Source organism: Euleptes europaea, chromosome 2 (genome assembly GCF_029931775.1).
Source record: "Euleptes europaea isolate rEulEur1 chromosome 2, rEulEur1.hap1, whole genome shotgun sequence".
NCBI classification, from domain to species: Eukaryota; Metazoa; Chordata; class Lepidosauria; order Squamata; family Sphaerodactylidae; genus Euleptes; species Euleptes europaea.
In genome coordinates this window covers 28987001-29007634 of record NC_079313.1, presented here as the reverse complement: position 1 = coordinate 29007634, position 20634 = coordinate 28987001, and the positions used below count along the sequence as shown (strand labels likewise).

The 20634-nt window shown below is 44.0% G+C and overlaps 1 protein-coding gene and 1 non-coding gene across 2 annotated transcripts in view; one reads left to right on the top strand and one right to left on the bottom strand.

Annotated features, from left to right (window-relative positions):
- The window catches only part of PDC (phosducin), a 36159-nt gene extending 18303 nt beyond the window's left edge, over nucleotides 1-17856 (top strand). The window contains exons 2-4 of the mRNA XM_056845113.1: nucleotides 8271-8367; nucleotides 12227-12387; nucleotides 17329-17856. Of these exons, the coding sequence (XP_056701091.1) occupies nucleotides 8304-8367; nucleotides 12227-12387; nucleotides 17329-17856 (753 nt within the window). The 5' untranslated portion in view covers nucleotides 8271-8303. The remainder of the gene's footprint in view (nucleotides 1-8270; nucleotides 8368-12226; nucleotides 12388-17328) is intronic.
- Nucleotides 1463-1576, bottom strand: LOC130474038 (U5 spliceosomal RNA). Its single transcript, XR_008933189.1, has one exon. It is a non-coding gene; the product is annotated as a U5 spliceosomal RNA (small nuclear RNA).
- Nucleotides 17857-20634: the final 2778 nt, after the last annotated feature.

The following is a 20634-nucleotide window of genomic DNA, read 5'->3' as shown; positions in this document are numbered from 1 at the left end:
CTAATTTTGGGTTTATTTTTGGTTTGGGTTTATCGATATGCACAGCTCTAGAGTGCAGGAAGTTCTGAGCGACCACCACCACTAATGCTCCTTTAGAAATCCCTCTCCCCACTTGTGATTTGGGAACTTTTCTGGAAAATGTCATGCAAATGCTCAGCTTCTGCTCATGGTAGACCACTTACTTGTTATGAGTTTGCAGTAGCTAGAGGCAGAGGAAAACGATGACTGCTGCCATTAATACTAGAAGCAGGACAGCCAGGTGCCTTTGCCTCAAGGCTATGAACACCTGAAAAATCAGAACTGTTCTTCCCATGGTCATCTCTGAAAAACCTGTGAAGAGTTATGTTCTTTTAAGTAATGTACCCAATTCAGTATACTATTTCAAAAAGATTTCTGGGAAATGAGGAACATGTTTTTGGAATGAATTTTACTGCGAAGAAAGAGATTAGACTATTTTCCAGTTTAGCAAGAGGGATGAAATGTTATGTTTTGATGTTATCAGCTCTCCTTAGCGATCCTCAAACCCAGTTTCTGACTTCATCCTAACTCCCCAGCTGATAAACACCATAAGCCTTGTTATTTCAGGCTCAATTTTAAAATAAAAAAAATAAACTAATTGAAAAGAAAATCAAAAGAATCAAACAGTAGATCCAAAGTGGCATAGAATGAAGTCCTGCAGTTGGATTTTTAACTTTACCTTGAAAAGATGAAAAATTGTCCGTACAAAAATCACTGGCAAACTTTGAAAGAACTCCCTTCCCAGTTGGTAAAACTACAGGTAGGTATATTCAAACCAGACTCTCAAAATTTGAGCATATCTACACTACAGATTTAAATGGATTAAGCAGTTATTCCTTCTTTACTTCTTCGAAGTAAAGTTCGTATTTGTAATTTTCTAAAAAGAATCCCCAACAGAAATTTTCCAACCTCCTCAAAACACTAACGTCATCCAATTAAAGAAATCGTAGCTTATTAATCACTAGGCTGAACTTATTAATTGATAAATAAAGTGTCCATAAAATTGCATATGAATACAAATGACATGTAAACTGGAATCAAATTACTACCAATATGTATCAAAGACATGTCCTTTTTTTAAGGAGTGCTTATCTGTTTTCCATGCACCCAGGTTGTCCACGATGGCTCATCAGCCACATTCAGTCCCTGAAGCAATTTTATCTGCCACAAGCACCTCTATCAAATTGACATCAAGGCACAGGAGGAGGAGGAGTTGGTTTTTATATGTCAATTTTCTCAACCTTTTAAGGAGAATCAACCTGGCTTACAATCTCCTTCCCCTTCTATCCCCATAACAGACACCTTTTGAGGTAGGTGAGGCTGAAAGAGCTCTCAAGGAACTGTGACTAGCCCAAGGTGACCCAGCAGTCTTCATGTGTAGGAGTGGAGAAACCAACCCAGTTCACCAGATTAGAGTCCACCGCTTCTAACCACTACGCCATGCTGGCTCCCAAGTAGAGCCTCAAAAAATTCACAAAACACTCGTAAATGTTCCTCTCCACAGAACTCTTTAGTAAAAGGCAAAAGATTTATATGATCTGAAGAGAAACCAGAGTAAGAAGTATGCTCACAGTTTTACTTATAAGGAAAAGAAAACTGTTTTTCAACTTGTAAGAAATAGATATATTCCACTTGTTAATGTTGCATCTCTTTTATGAGGACTATGCAGAGGACATGTGCTCCATAATTGTGGAGTCATTACAACAGATGGCACAAACTTTATTATGAGACTGACCTCCTGTGTGTGAGTCATCTTCTGCAGGAAAGTATACCTCTGACCCAGAATATTGCCTGGAGAACGAGGTAGATGATAGTCTACATTATATGGAAACATTACTGATTGTAAATGTAAACATGCATTGGCGAAAGTGGCATCTACATAATGACAATCAGTGGGCTTAAACAGAAGACAATTTTATGAATGGGAAAGAGGTCCACACCAGGGTAACTGCTATACAACAGTATCTTCACTAAGAAAGCAGGGGATACTCAGTGTCTTAGGCAAGTTAAGGTGTGATGCTGGAGGGCCATTGGAAGCAATCTAAAAGTGAGAATCAGGATTAAGCAGTTGTCATTAATGCCGCTTCAAAGTCTACAACACACAAGTAGAAAGCAAACAGGTTCTGGTACAAATGCCCCATTGTAAGGACAGCACTTAAGCAAAGCAGGAATCAGAACAGCAACACGCAAGGGGGCTTGTTGCACTTAACAAGGCCAAATAGGGCAGTCTAAGTGCAAAGGGAAAAGCTAGCTGATAAAACATTTTCATAGCATATAATTATGGCAGACTCTTTGTCCAGTAATTTTGTCATTGCTTTGTGGGACAACTGAAGAATGTTCTGGCCAGCCAAAACAAGCCTAATTTAAGGCCACTGTCCAACATCAATCAGCTTTCAAGAGTGTTTACACTGGCCCTTTTCCACACAACGTCCGCTTTTCAGCGGTGGCACTTTTCCCCATCTACAGACAGGAAAAGAAGACAGGCAAGCTGGCAAACTCAGACCTGTTGAACAATATTATATAACATTTTCAGCATAACCTTACAGCAGAGTTATACCCTTTTAAACCCATTGAAGCCAATGGGGTTAAAATGGTGCAATTCCACTTATAACTAAGGGCGAAATCGCATAGTCGCTTTATCCTCCTTTAATCCCTGTTTCAGCTGGGATCGAACGCATGCGTTTCGCCTAATGTGCGTTCGATCCTGGCTAAAACAGGGATTAAAGAAGGATAAAGCGACCATGCGTTTTCGCCCCAGTGTGAAAAAGTGTTCAATCATGGGATAATCACAGTGATGATCACAGAACACTTTCCATGCTCAGTCCTGGTCATTGTCTGATATAATTAAGTTATATACTTTTATTAAGTTATATACATTTATGTGCCAAACAGTCCTAGTTCTAGTCCTAATCCATATTGCTGGATCAGCCCGATCAGCTTGCTTCAGCCTTGGCACAAACAAGATGGATGCCGGGAGATCCCTGTTTGTCTCCGGCTACACAGCACTGCTCCATCCTTTGTACACTAGCTCCAGTCCTGTACACCCTGTGGGGTGTCCCAGGGTAGCTTAGGGTCTATTTGGATACCATAACAACATCATGTGAAACTGGAGGAAATTGCTCCTGGTCCCTCAGGGGCTGTGATTCAGCAGTACACCATCCACTTTGCATGCAGAAGGTCCCATGCAGTTTAAAAGGACAAGGTGGTATATTATAAGAAAGCCTGAGAGACCCCTTAGAGTTGCTGCCAGCTAGAGTAGACAACAGAGTAGCCTTATGTGCCTACTCCAGCAATGATTCTAGATAGTTGTTTCAGAGACTAATCTGAAAATGGGGTAGTAAGCTGTATTTCTTTGTTCAACAGGCTCTCTTCATGTCCCCCAGTCTTTGAGCCAAACTAGACATTCATTTTTTAAAGAGTTGGGACCAGGTTTCCCGGACCCAACTCAGGTTCCCTTCAGCCAGCAGCAGGGAATGGCTATTAAAAAACAGATCAGAGCCCATTTGGGCTTGGAATGCTACCATAGGAGGAAGGACGCTCCCCACTGCCCCCCAACCATTTTTTGCACCGAAACAGCACCCGGGGGAGGTTTCTTCCCTGTTTTTGCCACTCCATGTACACAGAATATTCCATACACTCTCAAGAGGTAGGTTAAACTGGGAGATAACCATTTGCCCAGTAGGTTTCATTGGGTTGCCATATCTGAGTTGGGAAATACCTGGAGACTCTGGAGGTGGAACCTGGGAAGGGCAGGGTTTGGGGAGGGGAGGGACCTCAGCAGCATACAGCGACAGAGTCCACCTTCCAAAAACACTCTAAAACCTAACACACTTCACACTTATTCCTTAACTAAAATAAACTGGATTTTATTAAAGTCCCCAAGGCAAAAGTAAGTGCAGTTATCTCAAGGTGACATTCAGATGGAAGATAGTTTTTCTAGTACTTTCAGCATGCACGGGACTGCTGTCATATAAGCCAAATGATTTACCGTTTGTGGGAATGACTCCTAGTGGCAGCAAGGGATAACAGACACTTCCTCCAAATATTTCCTCTAGGCCCACAGCTTTCAGACGTTGGCTGTTTCAGCACTAATTATTTATAATGTTTAATAAATCGTCTTATATTTTTGTGTCCGCACTATTTCCCCTTTGTTTGGTCTCAGAAACATTTCCCAAGTGTTTAATCTCTGTGCTTTTGACAAATGCTTATACGACGATGTTTTTCCTTACTCCGCTTTAATGATGACTATCCCTGGGGTGCAGACAGGTTGGAGACACTCAGTTGGCAAAACCCACTGCATAGCCTATCTCCCCTCCCACCAATAATTTTCTGTGCTTTGTATTTTTTTTTTCTTAACAGCATTTGCACTATTGAAGGAATGTTGGAGCATTGGAATAACCCTGTTGATTTGCACGGAGTCCCGATTTAACTTTTTCCTGATATCTTATTTCCTTTAAGTGCACTTTGTACATTATTCTTGGGACTCAGCTGACTACCCACGAGGGGGTGGCAGGGGAAAGAGAGGTCCCCGCTTGTGTAAACTGGAAAAAAAACCCACAGCACGAGCAAATACGCGCATGCACAGCTTCTTGCTCTGCTCCCCTGCCCCTAATGTCTCTGCTTTTCTACCCCTTGAAGTGGCAGCGAGGGTCGCCAAGAAGGGTGGTGCATGTGTGAGACAGGGAGTGAGGGGGCCAGTGAGAGAAAGTGCAAGCAGTTGGAGGAGGCTGCAGGGACCTTTTCATTGGCAGCATGAGTGGCTGGTGCTGTGTCCCCTTCTGCGAGCCAGCGGCTGCCATGTATTCCTGGTACAATGCCACCTTGCAGGGCAGCACAGACAGCTCCTCACCTTTCAGAGCATTTTCCCGTGGCGGCGACTTGTTCAGCATTCTCTGAAATGGTTCACACACCACACAATCACAGGGACAGGATTCCCATCTCCCTCCTGTTCCCCCTGCTCTTTTTTATTTATTGCATTTTTACTAGTGAAGGAACTAGTAAATTCCTCGTTTCTTTTTACCAGCAGGAAATCAGGTTAGATCCAGCTCATAACGGTGAGGATGGGGGTGGGGGAGAAGGGGTCATATGCTTTTCCTACACAAAAACCATGCCTAAAATAGCTCTGATTTAAGGTTCCAGACAAAAGTCTTTCCAGTAAGAACATCAGACAAACAGACATTTAGGGAAATAAAGGCCAAGTCATCTTGCATAGCCATGTCTTTGATTCTTTCTCTTATTAAATGTTTGCCATTGGCTACGGTGCTTACCTCCTCAAATCATTTTCATCTTATTAAACCCTAACTAGATTTCATGGGGAATCTGAATGGCTATCACCAACCCATACCTCCAGCCTGCCCTGCAGCAACATAGCTACCAAAAGATGAGAAGGGGCATGAGCCATAAAGCTAAAACTACTTCTCCCTGCAAGTGACAGCCAGTGAAGTATGGCTGGAGCAGGGAAACTGAGTACAGTGATGTCACATCAATGACCACCCATTATTAGAAGATGCTAGGGAGACATGGGTCGGAGGCAAGGTTTAGAGATGCCAGGCAGTGGCAGCCAGACTTCCCTTAGAATTTGTAGTTTGAGTCTCAATGTGTAGAACCAATGATGAGCTGGCCAAGGTAGAGTCATTTCTCTAACTAATTTAAACCCCTTTGATTATAATGTTTAATATAATAAGATGCTTATCAATTTTGGCTGTAATATAAGATGCTTATCGGTTTTGGCTGTGGCCACTTTCCTCCTGTTCACACCTGCAATAGCTAAAAATATCACTTAGTAGTGCAATTCTGCTTCCTTGAGATTATTTTTATAAGCATCTGGAGTAAGGTTGCCAGCTCTGGGTTGCAAAATATCTGGAGACTTTAGAGGTGGAGCCTGAGAAAGGTTGGGTTTGGGGAGAGGAGGAACTTTAATGGGTTATAATCACATAGAGCTCACCTTCCAAAGTGGCCATTTTCTACAGGTGAACTGATATCTGTCGCCTGGAGATCAGTTGTAATCCCATATCTCCAGCCACAACCTGGAGGCTGGCAACCCTAATCTGGAGGGGAAGGCAAACAGAGCAATAACTATGGAAGAATTCCCATTTTAAACAGACCAAAATAATGTTGCTATTTCCTTAAAGACCACCTCCTCCAAATGTTCACATTACCTTTTAGTATTTTTACACCTCAAACCTAAGTGCATAACAATTTCAATTTATTTTAACATTATTTACTTCCAAGTATTTAGGACTGCAGTACTGCTGTCAAAAGCTCTGCTCACGACCTGAGTTTGATCCTAACAGATGTTGGTTTCAGGTAGCCGGCTCAAAGTTGACTCAGCCTTCCATCCTTCCGAGGTCGGTCAAATGAGGACCCAGCTTGCTGGGGGTAAAGGGAAGATGACTGGGGAAGGCACTGGCAAACCACCCCAACACAGTCTGCCTAGAAAACGTCAGGATGTGACGTCACCCCATGGGTCAGGAATGACCCGGTGCTTGCACAGGGGACCTTTACCTTTTTTTTTTAGGACTAGTCCAAATTACACAAAGATTCTGGTATGTATGTTTCAGACAACATATGGTTACACCTCATGATCATTTACTGTTTCAGTTTAATACCCCGCTCTCCCCGGCCGAGACCGGGCTCGGAGCGGCTATAATCTATATTTCTGACCAGCTCACTCACTGACAGGGCAGCTAGTTTCCCTTGTCCCAGCTCTTATTTCACACTGCCACTTCTGAGGCCAGTGGAAGAAAAATAATCTTTAAAAATATCACAATTGAGCAACAGCGTGATGTCACTTCTGGGGAAAACCTGGAAGTGGTGTCAATTCACTCTCCCTGTGATTCCTAGAGAGCTGTGATGTCACATCATGCCATTGCCTGCTGGCACCCCCCTGTCCCCCACCAGACTGCTGCACATTCTGGCAACCCTACTCACTGACTTTAACCAACTAGACATGATAGGGGCAACCATGTTTGTTGTTTATATGCGAACAGGGCAGGTATATGAAGTATGAGGGGATGTTGTCTAACGTTCGCAAAAAAGGTATGTTTAAGTAAGGACAACTGAATTCTCTTGCATTCACTGCCTTATGATCCATTACTAATCCATTACACATTTCTAATCTCTCCTCAGTTCATATATATCAGAAGAATATTGGGCTGTGAAGAAAACACTTGAAGCATAGGGAGATAAAGGGGGAGATTCAGTTCCCCCAAGAGCCCCTTCTGATGTAAAAATGAGACCCCACCACCACACGATACATGTGCGCAGGTAGGGCTGCCAACCTTCAGGTGGGGTCTCGAGATCGCTTGGAATTACAACTGATCTCTAGACAACAGAGATCAGTTCCCCTGGAGAAAATGGCTGTTTGGGAGGGTGGACTCTATGGCATTAGACCCCGCTAAGGTCTCTCTCTCTCTCTCTCTCCCCCACCCCCCAAATCCTGTGCTTTCTAGGCTTGCTGGAAAAAAACCTCACCTGGCCTCACCCATTATCCAAAAACCCTTGGTGGGCACCTGGAAACATGTTGGCAGCACAATGGGCACCACATTAGGGACCCCTGGCTTAGCACTTGAGTTTTGATGAGCTCCATTTTTTGTTTGGAAACTTAGCACAATCATGATGGAGATTTCGCACAATTGGAACAATAATTCCTGCATCATATCAAACCTAACTGCCATGTTAAAGTTATAGAAAAGGATAACTTCTTTATGTTTTAGTTGCAGGTCAACTACAATGAATATAGGGCCACCACATTTTTTAAAAACATGTAGTAAACTGTAAACACATGGACAGATGGAGTTCCTGGGGATGTATATTCCATGTGTGCTTAAGCCATGTTGGAAACACAGGAAGTATCTTTTTTATAACTTATAAAGTGGGAAGGGAAACACCAATTTACAATCAAGCAAGGCACCACAATCCCTAAAGCAAGCAGAAGAGTGTGTGAAACACAGAACAGAAAAGTATAAAATTGCGTAAAAACAGGTACACAATACAGGGTAGTACTGAGAACCATGTATCTTTTAATTAAATTCTTCATTGACCATAACCATAACTTTAAAATAATATTACAAGAATTTGATCCATTGTTCTGGTCTTTATGACACCTGAATAGGAAATAGCTATTCCCTGATTTCATACGCTTGTGGACGGAATTTAAACCAGCAACCAGAAACAGAAAACCACACATTAGGGTGTTGTCAATTCTAAAGCCTGCAGCCCGTCTTTTAATGTATTCCTTATTGCTTCCCTAGATCCTGCCAGCGTCTGCCAATCCAGTTACAGTGATGGAAGAGAAAAAAGGTCCCAGTTTGGAAGGTGATTTTGAAGCACCTGAGGCTACACATACAGGTAAAGGAGTTGTGGTATAAAATCAATAGCAAAAGGATGAAATTCCTTTTATGTACCCCTGATTTAATTGGTACATAGTAAAAACAACATTGTGCTTAGAGGTCACCCATCCAAATTCTAATCAGAGCTGACCCTACTTAGCTTCTGAGATTTGACGAGATCAGGCTAGCCTGGGGCTATCAGGGCAAAAATAACTAGAGACACATAAAAGAGGTACGGTTCTTCAGGACGTTGACAAGGACTCTGTAAATGTGAAAGATGCCCTATGCCTAAAAAAGAAGCGGGTCTCATTCTAATGTCCCTACTTCTCTCGAAGCCCGCTACAAGAAAAGCTTGTGCATGCTAGCTTCCTTTACATCCCTGAGGAATGCCCCCCCAGCAATACATGACAGCATACAGGTACTAGGTCCTTGGCTTGCTAGTGGGTTCAGACAAAGCCCACTTTTTTGGTACATTTCATTCAAGTCAAATCCCCCTCCATGATTACTTTCCAGTACCAAAGTTCAGATAGTGCTCACTTTGCAGGTAGTTGAAGTCCTAGTTCGAAAAAGAGCTTCCATGTTCAGATTGCCAAATGGCTGGTAGAGTGGAAAGGACAAATTAGCATGGCGCTATCATCTCTGCCATGCCCTGCTTATGAGCTCGCCTGGGGCAGCAGCCGGACCATTGTTCAAGATGGCAATGGGTGTAACAGAATTTTGGTCCAACTCAGTGGGACATCTCTTTTGGCTTGGAGCCTATGCTATACAAGTGCAGCAGCACTTACAGAAGGGAACTTTCGGACCTCTCTACTAAAACTTTTTTTAATTTTATCTTGTTGGTCGTATAAAATGCATAGTTATGAAATAGGCCTGCCTCAGTTGCAAGTGAATAGGATGCTGTGGTACCATTCGGTGCATCATGATGGCTACACACATTTTTAACTTTTAAAATTATTATTATTATTTTTAAAATATGCAATGCTCCTAATCACACAAAATATACAAAATTATTTCCAAACCAAAATTCATAGAGGCATCAGAATCATAGCAATTCATCTAGAGGTGCACAACTATTACTGTTCCAGATAACATGCTTCATGGTCTCATGCTTCATGGTCTCATGCCTATGGTTATGACAGTGAAATGGGGCCGCCCATAGGCAAGACAGAGAAAATTAGCATGGTCAAGCCACTAAAAGTAAATAATATCTTGGAGAAAGAGATTAAGACTGAGGAATGCACAACATCTAGCATATAAATACTTATCCTAATTTCCACCTACCGACCAGTCTAGTGTATTATGATCATTTCAGAGAATCTAACTACTTTGAAGCTAAGACTCCTGGCACAGAGATTAGTTAGGACTAGAGCACAATCACATATACACACGCACACTCACTCCATCTCTGGAATGGGAAAAAATGTCCAGTCCCTTTAACATAGGTTGCATGTGCAGAAATGGGCAGCTGAAACTTTTCATGGCATGGAAGTAAATAACATCACCTGGTAATTAACAGTGTTAAGCTTCTGTTAAAGGGGCAGGTCGTTTCTGTCTCTAGGCAGTTGGAAACCCTGCTCTAAAATGGAAAGCAGATACAGACCTTCATGGTCTCTAGTATTATAGAAAAAGAATTTACAATGTATTTACTTCATTAATATCCCACTTTTCTTCTGCTCAAGATAACCTGCACAGGGCTCTTAGGATGTCTTCCATCCAGGTTCCTGGACCAGACTTACTTTGCCTTACCAAGATCATCAGCTTTTCCTCTCAGTCTTGCCCAGTTCCCTTCCTCATTGCAGTCCCATCCCCCATGGCTTTTGTTCTTCTCATGGGTTCCTATGTTGAAGGAACAGACATTTTTCTTCAGGGTAACTGGCAACTGCAATTTGAAAACTTTTGCAATGGACACCCCCAGTCCATAATTTCCCTTCTATGAAAACCAGACATGGTCAGGCATTGCCATCTAACATATCAAAATATTGCTCCGTTTCTGTCAGGTCCTATACCATACTAGCGTCCCCTGACTCTTTGGCCCTGTTCAGATTACTGCTCTAAACCTGACGTCACCCATTGTTGGCCTGTTTCGGAGTTAAGCAATACAGAGACGGGCATTCATACAGCTCATTTCAATCCATCGATGAGCCATTTCTAAGGTGCTCTGGCCAGTTCAAACAGCTATTGTTTTCCTGCCTTTTTTTACCAGTGTGATCTTTTTCCGGCTTTTTAAAAAAACGTTCTGAGATTTGTGCTATAGCAATACCATTGACATATCTGCAGCTGCTTCCAGGAGAATAAAAGCAACTCATTGGGTGGTGGCGGATCAGTGTAACAGTGATTGGTCTCACACTGGTTGCTAGCCAAAGGTCTCTGTTTTGGGATGCCATGGTGTTCAGCTGCCCAAGCACCCAGTGGTGGACCTACATTTTTGGGGCCCAGAAGCTTGAACTGTTATGGGGGGCCCTTCGCAACCAGCAACAATAGGGCAATATCCAACAAGGTCCAAAGGACTGTGCTGCCCTTGCAAGGACCTCGAGGCTCAAATGGTGGAGAACAGGGTGGTGGGGTAGAGTCCTTGAAAATGGGCCATACAGTGATGAACTAAAACTACAGAACTATTAAGCCATGCACCAACAAAGGATCTGACAATCCAGCTGCCAAAATGTAGGCTGTGAATGGATTCTGGCGAGCTCAGTGAGCCCATACAGCTGGGGGTTCGGGCCCTGCAAGCCCTCCAGAAAATTTTGAAATTTAACCAATTACAGGGACACTTTGAGGCCATATGAAATGGGTATTAGAGCATATTCTAAAGTCAATATTAAGTACTTCAACCCATTGGCTTATGATTCTATCATTTAAAAAACGCCATCGATTTTGTTGAGAAATTCACTCATTAATAAAAGTTTAGGGGGCCCCTCCGGGATTAGGGGCCCTGAAGCTTAAACTTCATTAGTTTCACAGTAGATCCGCCTCTGCAAGCACCCCATGAATGGCCCAATGGGATTGGCTGTTCAGTGACTTGTTGCCAAGAGAATCTCAGGCATATATATTCCAGGGAGGAAATTTTTTTCTCTTTGTGGGTGGAACGTGTCAGCGAGTGCATGTGTGGATAGCTAGCATTGTTGCAATCATGATCAGTATCCCCGCTGTGGTTGGACTCCTGCTGGAGATGGTGCTGGGGATGATTGACATGCATATTACTTTCTTGATGTGCTTGGTAGGTCTGTGCACATATCTACTAGAGTGTGTTTGGGAAGTGCTATGTCCTCCAAGCACTGCAGGAGGGCATCTGTGAGGGCTCATGTTCTCTGCACATGTTGTCCCTCATCGCTGGTGGGTGGAACCCCGCAGCACTGATTGGTGGGACAACCACCCAATGAGTTGCTTTTCTCTCCTGTTGCTCCTGGAACCAGCTCAACTCCAGGCATGTTGATGGTACTGCTATAGCTCTATAGCTCAAATCTCAGAACGTAAAAAAAAAAAAGCCAGAAAAGAACACGCTGGCAAAAAAGGTGGAAAAATAATCGCAGTCCTTTCGGAAGCACTCCAGATAGTTCAGACAGCACACTGGAGCGATTTAGAAGAGCAAGGAGAAACTGAAAACTGGTGAAAGCAGCTTTCCTAAAAAGCAGCAGAGCCCCGCAATGCCAACAAGATGCAAGTAAAAAAAAAAAATCTGCTAGCACTGGGGAGCCAAATCAGTTGTGTCTGAACTGACACAAAAAATCAATTAGCAACCCACTGCTCAGACAGATTATAAAGGCAGTTTGAAAAGGGCCTTTGTATCCAAGCTCTCCCCCCTGAATTTCAAGGTCTGAAAGTCTCAAGAGACCAAGCAGTCATATAGAGTATAAAGCAACAGTGTCCTTTTCTTCTCCTAGGACCTAAAGGGGTGATCCATGACTGGAGAAAGTTTAAATTAGAAAGTGAAGGCACAAACACCCTGTCTTTGAGCAAGAAAGAGATCCTTATCAGGCAAATGTCCTCACCCCATCGCTCTGTCAACAGAAATGATACCACCAGAGACAGACTGATTCGGAAGGTAAGAAAAAATTAACCCAACAAAATACACAAGTAAAGTGATTCCATAGCCGGGGAATGGGCACAAGACTGGAGTAATTAAGACTTAAATTGAGGTCTGCGAGGACCTGGGAGCTGGTTTGTCTTCCTTGGCAACCCAAAAGCAGATGTCATTGAGTGGGAACGCGGTGAGCCCCCCCCCCCACACACACACACTTGGGTATGTGGATGATGGACGGCTCCCAAGCACGAAACCCACTGAGCTCAGACAGGTGATCCTGGCCCTCCGGGAGGAGCTGCACACTCTGCAAAACCCCTCCATAGCCTCATCTTACTGGGGCTCTCCACCTTCCTCACCATATAGGCGTGATTACTACAGACAGCCTAGGTGCTTCCCCCCCCCCCCCCCGGAAAATCAAGCATCTTGGCCCACAAAAACTAACGCTGAGGTGACAGCCACCAGTCCCAGGGACCTCTCAGCCTACCATGGGGGCTCTGACATTGAAGAGAGGGAGGAAGGAGAGTTCGCTGATGAAGAGACTGTTGTAGACTACCAGCAAACAAGGCTTTTTGCAGGGAAGGAATACCAAAATCTACCAGCAAACAAGGCTTTTTGCAGGGAAGGAATACCAAAATCTACTATCTAAAGCCATTATGGCTCTTGATCTTACAGAGGATCCAGATTCTGGGGAGGAGCCCAAGGACAAGGTTAGACCGAAGGGCCCTAAGGAATTTCCCACAAGGATTAAAACACCCAGCAAAACCGTTCCTTTTCCTGAATATTTTGAGGCCCTAGTCAGGGCAGAGTGGGAGAATCCTATGGGGAACAGACGGTTTTCTTCCCAATACTAAAAAAAAAAAAAAAAGGAAAATCTAGCCCCTCATGCAGTCGACCTATTACAAATCCTCCTAGGGGACACTTCGGTAGCTGTGCTACAGTCCTCAGATGTAGTCTCTGAGGATGAAATGGGAACCATCAAGGACCTTTTGGGCAGAAAGGCAGACTTCGCTGCAAAACAGACACACGAATCTGGCACTCTTTCAGTGCAGGCTTCAGCAACTGCGTCCCTAATAGCCAGGGCAGCCATAGTATAGACCAGAAAGCTGCCTCAACTGTTCCCAGTGGAGAATAAAAGGGCAACAGAAGGAGTTAGCTATATCCACAAAGCTGTCACACTTTCATGGCTGACACCACTGTAGACTCCATGATGTTCTCCTCCAGAGCCACGGTGGCCACTGCGTCCATCCAAAGGTCACTTTGGCTATGAGCGTAGCCCACAGATTACTATTCCAAGTCAGCCTTCATGGATACACATCCATCCCTACCTCGACAACATCCTGGTGTGCACACTGTCTCTAACCATAACCAGAGCTCACACAGAAGCGGTCGTAAGGACCTTGGAACAACATGGATACTTGATAAACAAAGCAAAAACTCTTCTACCAACACAACTACTAACCCACTTAGGTGTAATTCTCGACAACAAGGTGAAAAAAATCTGCAAGATGGCAAAGCACACTTCCAAGGCCAAGACTGATGGCACCCTTGAGGTTACAGGGATTAATTATTTCCTGTGTCGGAATCGTCCCCTGGGCTTGCCTCCATTCGTGCTCGCTTCAGTAGCTACTGAGACCGTACCAGATAGAGATTCTTCAATGGAAAGACAAATCAATAGTCTTACCCATGACAACCAGACGGAGCCTTGTCTGGTGGACAAAGAAGGGAACCATAGCAATGGGTCAATCTTACCTATAGGAAACATCAGGGCAGGTCTTTACAGATGCAAGCCTGGAGGGCTGGGGATCCACTTGCAAGTCCCAGTTGGCCCAGGGGTCATGGTTGACACCAGAGAGGTCCCTCCACATCAACCTACTAGAGATCAGAGCTATCAGGAAGGCCCTGACAGAATTTCTACCACATGTGACCCAGGAACACGTGTTAATTGGCACAATGTCTCAGTGAAAGCTCATATCAACAAGCAGAGAGGGTCCAGCTCATCGATCCTCCACAAGGAAACCAAGAAACTCCTCTTGTGGGCAGAGCATCATCTAAAAACCATCATAGCAAAGCACATAAAAGGAATCCTCAACATGGAAGCGGATTAGTTGAGTTGCAAACAGATCGACGAAGAGGAATGACTTTGTACTGATGACAGAGAGGCTGGGAGTCACAAAAGAGGACTTGTTTGCCTCAGCAACAAACAGACAAGTTCCATGCTTTCCCTCCGGATTCACCCATCCTGGAGCGGAGGAGGTAGACGCTCTACTTTCCCCATGACTGAAAGGACTCCTATGTGTGTTTCTTCCACTACCCATTATCCCCAAAATCTTGAGAAAGATACATCGGGAAGGAGTTACAGTCATCCTTATAGCTCTGGATTGGCCCAGAAGACCCTGGTACTCGAGCCTGATGGAGCTATTTACTCAGGAACCCTGGCATCTCCCAGTGTCATTAGACCTATTCCATCAGGGTCCACTACACCATCCGGATCCAGATTAGCTGCACTTAACCACCTGGACCTTGAAAGGCATTGGTTCTTGAACCTTGGCTATAAGTCTGCTGTGGTAGATACCATCCTAGAGGCCAGACATCCTTCCACCAAGAGACTCTACAATAGTGTGGAAGGCCTTTGTTCTCTGGTGCACATGCAAGCATGTTGACCCATTGGAGTCAGACATAGACAACATCTTAGATTTCCTTCAGGATGGAGTCAGTCAGTCATTAAAGGCTTCCACTTTGCACAAACAGATAGTGGCCATAACTACGGTCTTACCTCAGATGGATGGATTTCCTTTGTCAAAACATCCACACATTTTGGCCTTTCTGAAGGGAGTCTACCAGTCATTACCTCCATTAATACATAGGTTTCCCATTTGGCACCTCCACGTGCTCCTCAGCTCTCTCACAAAGCATCCCTTCAAACCTCTCAGGGAGGTTCCACTAAAAAATTTATGTATGAAGTCCATCTTTCTAGTAGCCGTAACATCTGCACGCAGTGTGTCTGAATTGGGGGCATTATCAATCAACAAAGGTCTGTCTGTATTTCATAAGGACAAAGTCATTCTCAGACCAGACTCTACATTTATTCCGAAGGTAAATACTACCTTACATAGATCTCAAGAGAGCCACCTACCTTCATTTTGACTGAACCCAAGACATCTGAAAGAACAGGATTGGCACAAATTGGATCGAAGGTGTACTGAGGATTTGTATAGAAAGGACAGCAGACATCAGAAAGACAGAAGCACTGTTTATTTCCATCATAGCGCCCAGCAAAGGAAAGAAACTCTCTAAACCGGCCATCAGTTATTCCATTAGGCAGTGTATAGCAGAGGCCTATCAGGCTAACAAGGTTCCAGTGCTCATTCCATCCACAGTGTGGCTACTTCATCAGCCTTTGATAGGCATCCATGGAGGAGATTTGTCGTGCTGTGACCTGGTCCAATATCCACATTCGTTAATCATTATCATCTGAATGCATTCGCATCCGCTGATGCAGCCTTTGGAAGAAGAGTGCTCCAGCAAGTGGTGGAAGATTATTAGACCTACCTGGAGAATCATAGCTCTTGAAGATCCCACTGATTGAGATGTCCTCCTCCTCAGAGCAGTAATGGAAACTTGATTACTTACCATGAAGGGTCCTTCTGCTCTGAGGAAGGAAGGTCAACTTGCCCACCCTGAACAAAGATGGACCAACAACAACAAGATGCATTAAGGTTAAGATAGCATATACAGAGCTTCGTTCCTCAGCAATTAGATTGGAGAGTTCAGTTTCCCCCCCTTTCATTCTTCTATTGATTCTTACTTCTTGCTACTTGCAGGATTTTCGAACTTCTTACCTGTTGTGGTTATAGTTATGTTTATAGGGTTCAGTCCTGTCAGATATAGCTCAGAAAGATGTCAAACTGAGCAACAGGTGATTCCAACTGAGGAGACAGGAAGAAGTTTAATCCTGCTTCCCTGAGCAACCAGTAGGAATCACCCGCTGATCAAGATGCCCTTCCTTCCTCAGAGCAGAAGGAACCTTCACAGGAAGTAATCAAGGTTCCGTTCTCTCCCCCCACCCCAATGTGGAGGTACGCTTTAAGCCTTCCTTCTGCCTGCCTGATCAGGCCTTACCACAACATCTGTCTGAGGCCTCTGTGCTTGTCTAAATAGTTCTCAATTTCAATTGACACCCATGAGTGATTCCACTTTCAAGACTGCTGCCACTTCTCATTTGACTTCCCACCCTCCTGATCCATGTCTCTCATTCTTTAAGTCAGTGGGTCAGGACCCTGGATCACAGGATTGCCCTTTGCAGCCTTCCCCCCCTCCTCTTTGCCAGCTTCTCACATTTTCATCTCCCCCTCCCTTTTTGCAACAATAGTGGGGGGGGGGGAAGCCATCTGGCAACTCATAACTTTAGGGTAGTCGCTGAAAGAAGGTGGGAGCTGTTCAGCATGCCATGAAAGAAACCAGAGGATAAAAAGAGGCATGTGCACCCATGGGATCTATTTTGGCACTGCTCCTTCTGCAGCCCAACCTCTTGTCCAGCCCCCAGTAGTGCCTCACTTCCCTCTACCTGCTGTGGGAGATACACTACACTGAGCCCCTTGCCACCAACCTCTTCACTGCCATCTTTGTGTATCTCCTCAATCCAGTGTTCCCCTGAGTGTGTCTCCTCAAACCTCAGCTCTGGCCCAGCAGGCAGAGGAAGAGGAGACCCCCCTTGCTTGGGGTTCATAGTGGGGGCAGCTGTACCAATTGAGTAATGATTGTTAGTTTAAAAAAAATCTGGTTGGGCACTATAGAAAATGGAATGCTGGAATAGATGGGTGCCAAGGTCATAATTTGCCTGGGGCACCAAAATACCTAGGCCAGCCCAGATGGTTTGGACTTGAGGATCACCATCTCAAAAAGGTTGGTTACCGCTGGTTTAAGTGAGCTGGTAAATTAACTTACTCTTCACAATATTTACAGATGAGCATGCAGGAGTACGAGCTAATTAATGGTGAAAAAGAAGATGAAACTTGCCTACGGAAATATCGGAAGCGCTGTATGCAGGACATGCACCAGAAGCTGAGCTTTGGGCCTAAGTATGGCTACCTTTCCGAGCTGCAGAGTGGGGAGCAATTCTTGGAGACCATTGAGAAAGAGAAGAAAACCACTACCATTATTGTCCACATTTATGAAGATGGTATCAAGGGCTGTGAGTTACTCAACAGCAGTTTGGCCTGTCTTGCTGCCGAATATTGCATGGTGAGATTCTGCAAGATCAAGGCCTCTAACACAGGGGCTGGAGACCGTTTCTCTTCCGATGTTCTCCCAACGCTTCTTGTCTACAGAGGTGGGGAGCTTGTAAGCAATTTCATAAGTGTAACAGAACAGTTCAATGAGGAGTTTTTTGCTGTGGATGTGGAAATGTTCTTGAAAGAGTATGGGTTGCTATCTCAGAAGGAAATTCCAGCACTTGGGACTGGCAACATCGAGGAGAAAGAGATTGAATAGTTGATGAGATATCTAATGCTTTGATATTTCTTGCCCCCTCCCCAATATATATTGCAACTGGATCTCAGCAGGGCCCATGTTCATTTAGCAAATGCTGCCCGTTCTTGTGCACTGTATACAAACACAATATGTAGAAGGCAGCAGTAAATGAAGCTGAGTACTTCAGCTCCTCCTATATATTTTTCTTATCATGCCTACACCATAATACCAGAAGCTTTATAGGAAAATTACAAATAATTATCAAAATAGTCAGAGGCAAACAAAAATTGCTGACTCGTTTGCTCGTACAGACACCCTGTCTGATTTTTTTAAAACTCCAGTTGTAACCTTCAAACCTTTCAGGCCCAGATCCCTTGTGATTTAATCTCTACAAAATGCTGGGAAACAAGCACAAAATGATAGGAAGAGCTCCAGAACAAGCAGGTGCAAAGTTAGCAGATGCAGAATTCCCCAGGGTAGCCTTAGGATTTGCATGGTGGAGAGGTTTTCACAAATTAACCTGGATTGACTGGGCATATGTGGTTATCAGTCCTCTGCAGGGATGGGTGGGTGGGGAAAGAAGTAACAGCAGACAGGATTTAGGACCCACAATAATGATTTGGCTGGAGCACCATAGCAGTCAACAAACTAATGGGTGGTCAGGAAGACGCAGAAGATTTTGACAGGGAGGTGATTCAGCGTGTGAAGAGGCTACGAGGCATTAGGCATGGCAAGGTCGGGGAGGCATTAGGTGGGGAAGACAGACAGATAAGGGCACCTGTTGAACTTCTCCAAGGTTCAACATCCCTAAGGCCTGAATCTGGATTTTCATGGCTTTCCATGGTCCTCAGTGTTCCCTTTTCTGTGAATGACATCAATATTATAATGGGAATGGGAGATTTAACAAAATGGTTCATTTATTCTTCTAACTCACACAGTATGCACAGGGGAAAATAGCATATTGAGAACTGGTCCAACTAAATATGTCTTGTTCTGTAGTCCAGCTATTTGGATATTCAACACAAGGGGTCTAAAAGAGTTGTTAGACCTTCTACGGTAGTTTTATCATTATTCAGCTTTAGTCTGCAAGATGCAGGTAATAATGATTATATTTGATGATATTGTGAGTACCAACAAGCTATGGATTGTAAATAGGGTTGCCAACCTCCAGGTGGTGGCTGGAGATATCCCGCTATTACAACTGATCGCCAGGCAACAGAGATCAGTTCCCCTGGAAAAAATGGCTGTTTTGTAAGGTGGACTGTATGGCATTATACCCCATTGAAGTCCCCTCTCCCTAAACCCCTTCATCCTCAGGCTCCACCCCCCCCCCCAAATCTGCAGGTATTTCCCAACCTGGAGCTGGCAACCCTAATTGCAGAACTGCTCTTCAAGCTAATGGCATGGAGGAGCACATTGTTATACATATTAGCTCAACAAAACATAACACAGTTAACAAGATTGTACCATTAAGTAAGATAGAAGAAACAGCTTTAGAGATGGATAGTATTATGAGACAACAGAGCCCAGAAACCTTGCTAGATGGGCAAATGTAACATTTTCACAGTTTAAAATATTATGGGTGTAATAGACCTTCTGCATTTTGTTTATAGACTTAAAAACAAATCTCACTTTACCCCTGCAGCTCAAAGTAACTCATAGATGATGTCATAAAGTCAAAACTAAGATTTTTAAAATTATCTGAAAATGTAGGCCCATTTGGCTGATTTTTGTGATTGGGGTAGAGCTCTAGAGTGCACTTTACTGCCCTGACCATCTTCCTGGTGCAATGGCCACGCCTCTGACTACTCATACTGTGTCTTAACATTGGAATGGGGTCAAACCCTACATGCCTAGGTTTGACTTGTGTGGTTGATCTCTCACATAAAACGTAGGGACCAACCACATGATCTGAGTCCGTCTGGTTAGGATTTGGTCCCGTTTAGATGTTTAGCTACCTGGGGAACATTTGGTAGCATCAAAGGCAGAGGCAATGCACTGGATGGATTTGGAGGCAAGCCCCCCCCCCTTCCACCAGGGTTGCTCGGTGCCCACTATGAGCAGGGGATCCCCTGCTGCTGCACAGTGGAGTGTGGTGGGGGGAGAAATGGGGGGGAGAGAGAGAAACATCACACAATGCTGCAATGTCACTTCCAGCTAGGAACCCAGAAGTGATGTTGCTACATTGCATGACAGTAGGAATTCCTCTGATTGCTATTGTTTTTTGCTAGAGTTTCAGGGAAATCTTAGAGTGTCACACAACACTGTGACATCACTTCTGGAAGTGACATCATGATGTGTCACAATGCCGTTTCACCCTGTCTGTGTCTCCTCATCTCCTGCCAGTTGCCAGCACTGGGCTAGCAACCCTAAATCTCATTCACTCACACCCATTTCATCATTGTGCATGAAGCTGAGTATCATCCACACAGGCCTCTTACTTTTTGCACAAGAAAAGCTTGCCCCAAAAATTGCAAGGAAAGCATTACATTCAGTCAGAGATGGTTAGAAATAACGAGACATTGTAATACCAAGAAGCTGATCAGGTAAAAATATTTCGCATGTTTGCAAATCATATGGAAACCACAGAGCACATGTTTCTAGTTCATTTTTTATAATTGTGAAAATATAGACATCCAGTTACTGCTGGGAAAGGAAAAAAGTAAGAAGACTGCAGATACACAGCAACATCTTTGTCAGATACTATTGTGTAATGTTACATGCTATTTTAAACATCAGGGTTGGTTAAAAGTGTGATTTATGTGATTTATTAAGCCTCTATATTTTGTGTTGGTGTAA